At 42.4% G+C, this 13,563-nt stretch overlaps 1 protein-coding gene across 2 annotated transcripts in view; it reads right to left on the bottom strand.

The window, feature by feature from the left end:
- Positions 1-13,563, bottom strand: part of aplp1 (amyloid beta (A4) precursor-like protein 1) — a 40,763-nt gene that overhangs the window by 9,717 nt on the left and 17,483 nt on the right. For both annotated transcript variants that reach the window (XM_084357713.1, XM_084357714.1), the window contains exons 2-7: positions 6,370-6,549; positions 5,340-5,469; positions 2,941-3,053; positions 2,277-2,470; positions 1,879-2,186; positions 698-825 (exon numbers count right to left, since the gene is read on the bottom strand). In XM_084357713.1, coding sequence (XP_084213839.1) covers positions 698-825; positions 1,879-2,186; positions 2,277-2,470; positions 2,941-3,053; positions 5,340-5,469; positions 6,370-6,549 — 1,053 coding nt within the window. The remainder of the gene's footprint in view (positions 1-697; positions 826-1,878; positions 2,187-2,276; positions 2,471-2,940; positions 3,054-5,339; positions 5,470-6,369; positions 6,550-13,563) is intronic.

Raw genomic sequence — 13,563 nt, 5'->3', positions numbered from 1 at the left:
GTCGTTAGTTTATCTTTCATCAGCCCGCAACTAAACACTGGCAGTTGTGAGGAATGTATGGTTTCAAAAGAAAACCTGTGACATTGTCTGACTAGTTGAAAGAACATTAAACGTATCATCACTGTGAATCTGTAACAACATGGTGACCATCGAAACTGTTGAGCAAGAAGGCTTGATGGCAGTGATGAAAACACAGTAATTGTGGTGTGTGATACCGCATCTGAAACCCAGAGAAGAGTTGTTTTTTTTACAGAAGCTGTTTTTTAGATCGTGAACAAAGATACGAACACACACACACGCGGAGTCAGACAGGCAGCGTGATAAACTCATGTGCGAAACATGCCTGCACAACCACTGCAAAGTATACCGGTAGATTGTTGAAAATAACTTTAACTCCTGGAACTAAGCACTGAAATCACATGCTATTTGAATTATGCGGGGGTTGATTATACGTGCAAATATAAACAATAAACAATCATACCACTGACATTTGAGGTTTTAAAGTTCACTTCTTTCAGGTCAAATGTGAAATTTCTATCTAACTTCTGCTTCCCTGAATGCAGGTAAAACATGCAGAGGCCGGTGCCCCTGTGGTTCTGAGAATTAGACTAGGGAGTCTCAATCCACATTAATGACTCAACTGTCCGACCTGACAGCCAAAAAACTATTAGCCTGTTCTTAGCCCTGTGAAAGTCACCTCATTGATGCGCTTCATTCTGCGCTCCTCCAGGTCTGTTTTGGCACGCAGGAAGTTGGCATGCTCAGTGTCATCCACCGGCTTCTCAAAATAAACATCGACACCATCTGTGGGCCGAGGCGTAGTCACTAGATGGGAAGAGACAGAAAACAGAGGTTGTTACTGTGACAGGAGCCAGAGAGCAATTATATCCTAATTAAATGAACAGCCCTGGTCAAAGTGTGTCTCAGGGTGTGCACGGAGGAAATAGGAAGAGAGACGGAAGGTAAGTTTACACAACAACTCGGGGAATGGTTAAAAAATGTTTAAAAAGGACCATGGATAACTACATCTGCTTCGTTCTGGAGAGAATTTAGGTGGAAAGTGATGATAATTCTTTATGGAGTACCAGGGAAAATAACATCATTCTGTGTAACACACAAGTTTAATCATTACTATTGATCCGTGGGCTTTAATCTATATAAATATTGGAAAATAGATTAAGAAGATTATTGAAAAAGTGCTGAAAACTACTGATCCCATTTCATCTGTGTAAGTGATGGCACCACTTTGTGGTTTAGAAAACATGCGTTCAAACATTACTTAAAATGTGAGTACTAGGGATGGAATAACTCTTCTGATTATCTGTATCAGTGGTTTTTGTGTCCGATTGCAGAGAAAATAAATGCAATACTTTGGCTCCGCTCTGTCTGCAGTCATCACACTGTGGTCTCGCTCAATGTCCCGCCCACAACACTATCTGATTGGTTACACATCACAAGTAATAGCTTATAAACACTGAGCAATCTGATTCTGCAAAGGAACTATTAACTATTAAGATTTTTATTTTTACTGGAAATGTATATCTGTTCCAAATATTGGTTATCGCTGTCCTAGATTACTAATAATCCCACAGACAGAGAGCATCAGCATGGTTTACCATCATGGTTTACCATCCTGATTTTGTTCTTAGTCAAATTAAGTAAAGTGGTCGACTGTTCCATTTTCTGTGCACACCAGAATAAACTCTGCTGACGCCTGGAGGTTACTGTGTACACCAAATACAGCCACCATGTAGGAAGAGACACTTTTGAGACCTTGTCAGACGAATGCATATACCACATACGTGCATGAGGTGCATGGGTGGGTGTAAACATTCAGTATGTGCTGGCACTTATTTCACATAATGGAAGGACACTCACAGCTGTCTCCCTTGATCAGAGGAGTAGAGGTGGTGGGCTTGTGGCTTTTCGGGTAGTAGAGGGAGTCCAGATAGTCTGACGTCTGGTAGGGACCTGAGTCAATCGGGTACTCATACTCATCTGGATCCTTCACAGCTATAGCCTCCTCCTCCTCCTCTTCTTCTGCCTCCTCCTCATCAACTTCCTCCTCTTCTTCCTCCTCCTCCTCGTCCTCTTCCTCCACCACCTCGTCATCCTCCTCTTCCATATCGGCCTCGTCCACGTCGGTGTCAGGAGAGGGGCTCGGTGTGGGGGCCGTCACTTTGGTGCTGTGGAAAAGTGGTAAAGGTCATTGCTCTGACGTCTACAAACATGCAATGTGTTGTCCTCCAACATCTGGCCAAGCTGAATCATCTTACACAGAATTCAGTTTTCCACTGGTCTGGGATGAGAGCGTCTGAGCGCCGGCAGCGACGTCTCTTTCCTCTGTCTCGCCTTTCCCGCTGGAGCCCCCTCGGCCTGGGCAGCACACATACTCGACTCCTCGGAAATGGTCTCCACATGGCAACAGCATCCCATAGCTGTGGAGCTCCAGGTTTTCTGCAGCACATTCCTGAGAGGCAGGCAATCAGATCAACAAAGTTTAAAACACAGTGTCTAATTAGGCACAAAGTACGGTAAATTCTAAATATAACGGGAGAGTTTCTACTTTACTTTCTGAATATAATATGTGAATGCTGATATGAAGGAGTACTGAACTTTAGCTTGAACTTGACACCTTTCTGCTGTGGAAATAACACCTCAGTTACTGATAAGGTATGGTGTGTGCACACCACACCAACGTGCAGACTTGTCTGATCTGGCCTGCTATTTTCTGTTAGGCCTGGCTACAAAAGCGGTTTTAATTTTGCATTGGAAAGTTTATTGGGTGCATGAAAAGTTAAACATTTACAAAATGTATCAGTGGAAAGTCCCATAAAAAAAAAAAAAAAATCAACCTTCTGCTTTTCCGTGACTTTAAGCCTTTTTTTCCTTAATCCTTAAACTCACATTGTACAAATGCCATGTATCTGCCCTTCTTACCTCCTTAGCGATGTTGTGCCAGTACACGTAGCTCTCACAAGCATCCATATGCTCCTGGTGGAGGAAGCGGCATCGGTCGGGCACCAGCAGGGCCTCGCTCACGTACTCGCCCTCTGCAGCAGGACGGAAGAAAAGCGGCATTTTTTCAAACTTGAGAGCTCAGTTCTGCGTTTAAACCTTGACATTAAATGTGAATGTGCTTTTATATGGAAGAAAAGAGAATACAAGCTGCACCATACATAAAATACATGAAACACAAGTATAATAGTGAAGAGAGGGGTTACATGGGGATGGGCTGCATAAATTAAGACTGACAGAAAGCATAAATGAGTAATGTGCGAGCACTTTGTACAGACAAACTGCAGCTACAGTCAAGGACATAGAGATAAACAATAAACCATACTTAAAATGGAAGAGAGGTTTTATAGTACATATAATACAGTACATGTAGTAATCATTTCCGACCTGTTCTCCATACAGTACTGTTATTACACACTGTTCTTTCGCGACTCATACACCCACACAACAGGCAGTACAGTAGAAATCGAACAAGCTGGAGCCAGTTCTTCAGCGCTGTGCAAAATAATAATGCTCCACGACTCAAAGGTGAGTCACTGCTCATTACTCATTCATTCATTCATTCATTCATTGTTGGTCTATCTGCCCCCCTAGTGGCTTCAGCAGGCATGGCCTCTCTGTAATACTGCAAGTGTCCATGCTGCTTTGTGTCTGTTAAACTGCACATCCTGCTTTGTGTCCGTGCCTGTCTGCAGGTTTAACAGTAACACAAGTAGAAAGCTGTGATAATGAGAGCGATGCAAAGAGAGTTATGTATATTAAATCTAAGCATACTTGAGTATACTTCTAGCCAGACCAATCATCAGTACACTTCCAGTATGTAAATCATGAGTTAACTTAAACTTTGCTATTTTGGATCAACTCATTTTGCACTAGCTGTAATTAAATAGTAGAAAAGCACAATTTGAAGTGTGTTTTAGTGTGCTTTTATGGGCTAAAGTGGAACAGCTTAAAGTATACTTTGTACACTTAGTATTTAGTATGTCGCCGTGTATGTACTAATATACATGCTTGGTTAGTTAACTTATTTGTGTTAAAAGTACATACACATGTATTGTGAGCGTCTGGCAGATACACAACAATACACCATGAATATATTCTTACTGTAGTAACAGCATGCTCAGTTATACTTTATCACAATTACTATGAAAGGACACTTTGCAGTTAATTATCAACATACTTCAGTTTTACTTTGCTGTACTTTGAACATAAATATAAAAGTATACTTCTAATAAGTTTTCTATGCTTAAAATATACTGCTAATACAATAAAGTACACTATTTTTTTCACAAGGGTGGTACAAGTATGAAATCAGTGTGAAGCCATATGTGGCACTAATGCTTTTACTGAAAGGGGAAAAACAAATTGATGTATTTTTCTGTTCTGACACAGAATCATGGTTTATGTCACTGTTTGTTTTATTCAATGTACTGTGTGTTATGTAACTGCTTAGTTTGGATATCAGACATGTAGTGTTTTAAAGGAGTCTCTAACATCTCCAAAGGACGTGTTGTTGATGACATAAAACTGACCCTGTTGTTTGCACTGAAGGATTTATATTGGTCTATAATGAAAAAGAATAGAAGTAGTTTATATGTATAAATATACATATGAATATACAGTCTGAGAAAGGTGTTGGGTGAAGCTACAGCTTATAAGGCCTACCCTTTTAACAATATATTATGACCAACTTCGAGGGTAATTGTTAAGGATAAACCAATAAAAGTATAATTGTTGCTCATGAAAGTGTTTGACCTTTAAAGAAAAAATGTATCTCTTTAAACGTATGACTAAACCAAGGAAAGAAATACTTCAGCATCTAGGGAAACGTGCTTTTTGGCATTTTGCTCAAAGTTAAATAGAATAGATTGAAACCATAAAACCAGGCCATATGTAACGTGTTGTGAATTGTTTAATTTGTCCAAATACTGGAAGATAAAATTGTTTTAGCGAACTTTCTTTCCCTTCTGCAGTTATCAGGTGGACTTGGTTACCCTTAGACAGAACTGGGCTAGCTGTCCCCCCCCCATTCCCTCTCATTGTGCTGAGCTAAGCTAACTGGCCTCATGTTTACCAGACAGACATGAGATAACATGATGGTACTAATCTTTTCATATTACTCTCAGCGAGAAAGCAAGACATTTTGTGTGCATGTCATCCCACTGTCTGTCTCCCCACATTTCCCTCGTAGATGAAGTATACAGTAAATCAAGAAACAACAACATGGAGAGGTACTTCCTCTGCAGGGACACAGGAAATCTAAACCTATGTATTCTTGGTGGTGTAATTGACCTCACGGTCGTCAGGTGTGCTGGTCTTACCTAGACAGCGGTAGGGCAGGACTATGAAGGGATGTGTCTGGCAGTGGCCCCAGCCTTTCTTGCACCAGTTGTGGATGGTGACGGGTCTTTTCGACTCCTCTATGTGTGAGATCGGAAGTGCTGGGTATATCTGGACGTACGGGTACATGCAGAGACGACAGGGACACAGAAACAGGTAGATGGATGGGCAGAACAGAGGGGATCGGAGACAAGAGGAGCGGCAGACAGGGAACGATTGGTTAGAGAGGGGGTTTGAGGATCGGTTGGGAGGGGTGGGATCAGGGAAGAGCACAGTCAGTCGGGAGAAGACTAACAAGGGAAAGAGTCATGCAGCATATTCTCCAACTACTTACACAGAGCCATGTCAGACATTTGACACGGCATACTGAAGGTTCATTCTTTCATTTCAATGAACATTCTTCCTATAATGTTTCTACTTTCCCATCAGACGACTTGAATTTAAAATCTTGGCCAGCAATTTGAAGCACAAAGACATAATGTGGACAGCAATGTAGAGTCTGAATGCACACTGAAGTGCTTTCTTCACAAATGTCAAAGCATAAAAAGACGGCTTTTGTATAACAGATACACTACTGTCAGCTAATCGCATTACAGTCCGCTCATGGCTCATGGCTGCTGCTGTGTGACTACTTTGACCTCCAGATGGCGCTTGGTTGCCTTTACTTCACATGAATATTCCTGAAGGGGGAGTGTGTGGAGAGTATGTGTACCATTGATTACCTTACAGTAAATGTTAACGAGTACACATATCAGGTAACAACGAGGAGGAAAAGTGGATGGAGGCACAAATGAAATATGGAGATATTCCAACAGGCCTCCATCACGTCACTATATATGGTTAAATATATAGATGCATAGGACAGGTGTTGGACAAACCAAATTAAAGAAAAGAGTATCAGACTTTATTAAATTAAAATCAGCTCTGGACTGCATTGCCATTAAGCGTAATTCTGATTTGAATAGATCCAGACTAGTGTTCATCATGTTTCTGTTAGGCTCAGGACCCTACCTCCTGACAGTAGGACAGGATTTCGCTGGGCTCTTTGAAGCAGCCCTGGCGGCCCTGAGGATCTGGCTCCCACTGGCCCGTCTGTAGGTTCATGTGCAGGAGCTGACGGCCGCAGAACATGGTGATCTGCGGCTCCGCCACCTGGGGGCCGGGCCCGTTCACCTCGGTCATGGACAGGGCCTAGAGAGAGCGGAGGGAGAGAGACACATGAGCGGTGAGGAGGAGTCGATACAAACACAGTGGCACATCATATCGTGTTTGAAGCTGAACCAGGGCGGGCAGACCAGAGATAATTCCTAAATGCACTCTCCAACGTTAGACCGAGAGTGTAAGCCAGGGTGGTGGGCTGAGAGTGAGAGAACGATCGAAAAACAGAAGAATGTCGAGGGAGGAAGAGGAAGCTAATGCACAGGAGAATTGAGTGCAAACTGTGAGCTTTAAGAGAATATCGGCAGTCGTCTTCCATAGAAGACTGTTGAAATAACCCCATGAGGAGCCAATAAAAAAGCTGACTTATCGACTGGTGGCCTATGCTCCCTGCTGGCTGACAGCACTGACAGCTGACAGAAGAAGGAATGGATGGTGGATGAGGAGAAAGGTGTACAGGAAACATATGCAAGGGTATGTAAAAGACTGCCCCCCGCCCCCCCTTTCCCCACTCCAGCGGCCTTCTAGGATGTTGTTATTGATCCCGGGATATGTTGCCTCTGCCTTGGGGAGGGCCCAGGGGACCCCACACAGAGGAACAAACAGCAGCTAGGGCTCGGAGTCAGGTGTTAATACAAGCTCATTGACCGATGGGCCACTTCACTACATTAACACACAGCACAGAGGCAGAGAGAGCGAGCCCAGGGAGGAATAAAGGAGGGGTTAGAAAGCTCTATAAACAGCACAGAGAAGGACTTCATCTACACATTTTTCAGACAAACAAAAACATCATGACAAAGTGCCAAAGTATTCCATGTTCCAGTGGATGTCTGAGTCATCCCTGGTGCAACAGTGACTCGTTTGCTCCGGCAGACTCACTTTGTTCAAGTACAAGATGAGCATCTGAGAGCACCACGCGACAGCAACATTCATGGTACAGAACATGCGATGATGTGTACCGTCCAACCCCGAAACTCATCAAACAGGCACCCCAAACCCCGGAGCCACCTATGTATAGCTCCTATCCTTTCATCTGCGCTGACAGACAGAGAGACGGACCCACTGACAACAGACAAGACGAGCGACGCTGAGCCAATTAGAAGGAAGTTGCCCAAAGGGAAGAAACGGAGGAGAAAAAAATCTGAGCGAGTGACGCCTGATCAAAGGGAAGCCCTGCTTTGGCCGACCGGAGCTCGAGTGTTTGAAGTCCCTAATTAAAATTCATACTGAATAAAATAAATATATAAACCCCTTTGAGTAAACGTACAATAAATATAATAAGCCCTGAGCAGTCTGTGCATTATAATTATGCTAAGAGGAGTTTGTGTTTCTGCGTGTCCTAGCAGATTTCTTACAAATTACACATCTACTTTTGATTACTGCTGACCATTTCCCAAAGCAGAGCAGTGTTTTTAGATTTATGAATGCATTTTTCTACCTTATAGGCAGCAGTGTTTTCCGGATCATTTCAATAATGTCTGAATATCATTTAGCAGAGGCTTAAAACAGCAGCTCCAGAGAGGTGATCATCACAGTGAACCTTTTATTTTTGTCTCAACCACTTTTGGAGTAAGGAGCTTCAATCATGTTTTCTAATATTAAAGTAAAAAAAAAGAATGTTTCCTTTTAACACAATTCTTTCTTAATCGCTACAAAATGGATATTTTCCCCTTTCCTTGCTGTGCATATCTTCTCCTTGTTTGTCTCTGGCGTTTTCTTTCCTGACAAAGTTCCCCTTTAACACGTTGCTGTTTTGCAGCCAGTTCTGAAGTTTTTGCTGTCGTCACCTGCTGACATCTCTGCTGTGATGGATAACCCATCTCAGGCAAGTTTCAAGTCCCTGCAAGTTAATGATCGACCCGGCAGATAAATAGAGACAATGGCTGCTTAGCAGGTATGGAAAACATATTCAAAAATAGAAAATAATTACCAGAAATAACCCTATTATGATTTATAATCTGAAGTAAGCACAATCAATCAAAATATTATCAAAATGCAAAGTGCAATATCCAAATGGCTGAGGCTGCTGAAGGGTAAAATGTGTGAAAAAACAGCATTATACTGAAGAGCTGTAGTGCTGTAAAGACACCCTGGCCTCCAAATCTTGTTCTCCAGATGTAAGAAAACACGTTTGTTTTCTTTACAGACTCCAACAAATGTCACATCATCATGATTTTATTAGTTTTCTCAGTGAAAATGAGAATTGTGGTGGAAAAATAACCACAAATCAAGAATCATATCGCAATTGTTATATCTGTCAAATCACAATAGGTAAGAAATGTTCCACTCCTGAACTGAACTCTGTGTTAGTTATTGACCGAGTTGAAATGGAGCTTTTTATTGGTTAAGCGTGTTGTTGGATGAGCGCGAGGAAACCCTGCTGAAGCTGCTGAAACGGTCTGTCTGGTGTGGCTGCTGAGCTAATGTCTAAATAGATATATCTCTTTGACTCGGGGAAGGTCAGTGCCACGAGGAAAAAAAAAAAGGAAGAAAAAAAAAACTTCCGGATATTTGAGAAGATAACCTGGCAGCTCCCCCTGGTCCAGCTCTCTCTTTCTGCCTGCTCTCCACTACTGCACTTGCAGAAAATCAATGCTGAGCGACTGCAACTGTATCGCCACGTTCCCCCCAATCAATAGTAGTCCATCAGGAGCCTGAGGCCCTGACCTCCAGCACTGCAAGGCCAGGCTGATCTGAGACCAGATTAGATCTCGCTTCAGTGATAACCCCTGATAAAGATATACAGTTTTAACATGTGCAGTCGTGTTGGTTTGTTCCTCCACGGCAGCAGGACACCTGCTTGTTTTTGACCCAGTTTGGTGCATGATTCTTCATATGAACATTAGTCAGTGGTTGACGTCAGACGGATCCACGCTGCTCTGGTGTGTGGATGCCACTCAGTGTCTTTGTAGGCGTTTCATTGTACTCTCACAGCAATAACAGAAACTGTTGCCAGCATGCGTCAGTCCTTTTCATTCTTTCCCAAAATGGTGAGAATCCTTTTAGGAAGCATCTGTTGATGGATAGAAATGAATTCTGTGGTACTGACATCTTTATTTAAGAAGTGCGTCATGTTGGACTGGTCAGATCGTGGACCTGTTTTTCATAAAAATATACACGGACTTGGCCAGTCAGTTAATGCAATACTCGGGGGTCGGGGAAACATCTGGCAAGACTGTGCTTGAACGCAGTCTTGACGATAGAAGCTGGATTTCAGTCAAGTGAATGTTGCTGTTGACTGTACTTGTTGCAAGAACTTACTGTCTTAATTTGCTTTGTTTATTTGATCATGTTCAATCACGACATAAGTAACTGTATTACACTAAAATATATAGCTTTTACGATGAAGAGGCAATTGCATTATGTCTATTATTCTTAGGCCCCGGATCACGTGTCAGTGCTATTTCTGTCAAATCAACTTCAACATCCAACTTAAAGCCCAGCCAGGACACAACTGCTGCACAACAAATATTAATGCGCCATGTGCGGAGGTCTGTGCAACAGGACGGCGGAGAGGATCTGCCAAGTTGCTAATCGCGTTTCAACCACAAATTGGTCGGTTGACCAGGAGCAGAATCTACCTGATAGCAGTCAATTAGAAAAGCAGGTCTGCAGAGGTTGAGGACGAGAGAGGGAAACAGAGCAGGGAAGCTAATGTGTTTGCTGGGCTCGGTGTTGTTTACAATAACAAGGAAACTACAATGTCTGCACACATCGACTTTATTTTCTTGTCTTTGTGCCATATAGACTAAGATTGTCCCCTGTATCAATTACCACTTAGTCCAGCCTAAATTAAACTAATATAGGGTGGATTTACAGGATGAGGCTCACTGATTGACTGTGATCTACTAACCTTTACCTCCACGCCACCATGACGTTGACCTTAAACCTCTGTAAACTTAATGTACAGGTGATAAAAAAGAATTTAGTGTAGTGTATGGCTATTTATGATGGCACACAAGAATATGGACAAGTAACAGTCAATCTTCTTTACCATTGTTTCATCCCATTTCCAGTCAAACTCTGTGAAACTGACACCACAGTGCGGTGAATAAATGCTTAATTCCTGCATTTTGCCTTGATGATTGTCTTGCAATGTATGGATTATCACTGCTGTATTGTGATAGTATCGTTACCATGTGCAATGTATTGTAAGGTACTCTGTGATTCCCGCCCGATATAACACACACAAGTAAAATGCTGAACACGGTCAACATTTCAACTGTAAGTATAGAAGGTTTACAACACGTATTCATTATAACACCGTAACGGGTAATGTTTACAAAAAAGAATTACACAGTAAATCATGCTATGCTCCCAATGCTCTGAGGTCATAAACACATGGCTGTATTCACTAGATACAGATTAAATAGACACAGACAATAGTCCTCTGTAGGGAAGAATTAGGCTTTCACTGACAGCTAAAAATAGCTTCTGCTACAGTGAATGAGACACATTCTTATGCCGTGATTAAGCTGTTTTGTCCATGTTTTGTACCTCCAATTTATAGCTGTAATTCTCTTCAGACTAAAAAACATGTGGTGAAAGCTTTTCAGTGTCTCTGTGTTGCGCAATTTCCATTTTGACATCAATTGGACTTCTTGCTAAAAACTGCTGTGGTGTGTGCCGGGAAGTGAAAGTGTCTCTGAACATTCCCATTCCCATCAGGAGCTGAGGATGATCACTGGTCCAGTTGGCTTCACAGTGGTGTGTGGATGCCACTCAGTGTCTTTGTAGGCGTTTCATTGTACTCTCACAGCAATAACAGAAACTGTTGCCAGCATGCGTCAGTCCTTTTCATTCTTTCCCAAAATGGTGAGAATCCTTTTAGGAAGCATCTGTTGATGGATAGAAATGAATTCTGTGGTACTGACATCTTTATTTAAGAAGTGCGTCATGTTGGACTGGTCAGATCGTGGACCTGTTTTTCATAAAAATATACACAGACTTGGCAAGTCAGTTAATGCAATACTCGGGGGTCGGGGAAACATCTGGCAAGACTGTGCTTGAACGCAGTCTTGACGATAGAAACTGGATTTCAGTCAAGTGAATGTTGCTGTTGACTGTACTTGTTGCAAGAACTTACTGTCTTAATTTGCTTTGTTTATTTGATCATGTTCAATCACGACATAAGTAACTGTATTACACTAAAATATATAGCTTTTACGATGAAGAGGCAATTGCATTATGTCTATTATTCTTAGGCCCCGGATCACGTGTCAGTGCTATTTCTGTCAAATCAACTTCAACATCCAACTTAAAGCCCAGCCAGGACACAACTGCTGCACAACAAATATTAATGCGCCATGTGCGGAGGTCTGTGCAACAGGACGGCGGAGAGGATCTGCCAAGTTGCTAATCGCGTTTCAACCACAAATTGGTCGGTTGACCAGGAGCAGAATCTACCTGATAGCAGTCAATTAGAAAAGCAGGTCTGCAGAGGTTGAGGACGAGAGAGGGAAACAGAGCAGGGAAGCTAATGTGTTTGCTGGGCTCGGTGTTGTTTACAATAACAAGGAAACTACAATGTCTGCACACATCGACTTTATTTTCTTGTCTTTGTGCCATATAGACTAAGATTATCCCCTGTATCAATTACCACTTAGTCCAGCCTAAATTAAACTAATATAGGGTGGATTTACAGGATAAAGCTTACCGACTAACTGTGATCTACTAACCTTTACCTCCACGCCACCATGACGTTGACCTTAAACCTCTGTAAACTTAATGTACAGGTGATAAAAAAGAATTTAGTGTAGTTTATGGCTGTTTAATATTGGAATGATGGCACACAAGGGACAAGTAACAGTCAATCTTCTTTACCATTGTTTCATCTCATTTCCAGTCAAACTCTGTGAAACTGACACCACAGTGCGGTGAATAAATGCCTAATTCCTGCATTTTGCCTTGATGATTGTCTTGCAATGTATGGATTATCACTGCTGTATTGTGATAGTATCGTTACCATGTGCAACGTATTGTAAGGTACTCTGTGATTCCCGCCCGATATAACACACACAAGTAAAATGCTGAACACGGTCAACATTTCAACTGTAAGTATAGAAGGTTTACAACACGTATTCATTATAACACCGTAACGGGTAATGTTTACAAAAAAGAATTACACAGTAAAACATGCTATGCTCCCAATGCTCTGAGGTCATAAACACATGGCTGTATTCACTAGATACAGATTAAATAGACACAGACAATAGTCCTCTGTAGGGAAGAATTAGGCTTTCACTGACAGCTAAAAATAGCTTCTGCTACAGTGAATGAGACACATTCTTATGCCGTGATTAAGCTGTTTTGTCCAATGTTTTGTACCTCCAATTTATAGCTGTAATTCTCTTCAGACTAAAAAACATGCGGTGAAAGCTTTTCAGTGTCTCTGTGTTGCGCAATTTCCATTTTGACATCAATTGGACTTCTTGCTAAAAACTGCTGTGGTGTGTGCCGGGAAGTGAAAGTCTCTCTGAACATTCCCATTCCCATCAGGAGCTTAGGATGATCACTGGTCCAGTTGGCTTCACAGTAATGTTTCACAATCTGTCAACAATTATGCTTCTTCTCCAGTAAAGGAACGGCTGCAGATCTGCTCTCCACCAATGTCTCAGAGAGGAAATGCTGTAGTGTACTGAAGCATCTCTGTACAGTACATGGAGGGGGGCAGGGAGGGCGGGTGAGACGGTGCTGCTCAACCGTCCTGAGTCCCACATATCATGTCCTAGTGCTGATGAGGCTGAACAGGCAGACAGCCCAGAAGCCTGGCAGCTGCCCACTGCGGAGAGCGCTGCATCATTAATAACGACCTGGTGATATTAAGCATCGATTGGCTTTCTGCCTCTTCACCAGGTTCTTTGCCTCCGTTTGCTCCCTTGATATCCTATTTTTCTTTGCTCTGCTAAGTTCTCCATATCCGCCGCATACAGACTGTGCTGCGTCTCTTTGTGATCACACGTGTACCTCCAGAGTCACCGTTACAGAGAGCATCACAAGGAAACTAAGTGATCCCACAGAGACAAGAGCACAATGTGCACTGGAGCA

Source organism: Pagrus pagrus, assembly GCF_965226575.1.
Source record: "Pagrus pagrus genome assembly, chromosome: 7".
NCBI classification, from domain to species: domain Eukaryota; kingdom Metazoa; phylum Chordata; class Actinopteri; order Spariformes; family Sparidae; genus Pagrus; species Pagrus pagrus.
This window is presented reverse-complemented; position numbering and strand designations above follow the sequence as displayed.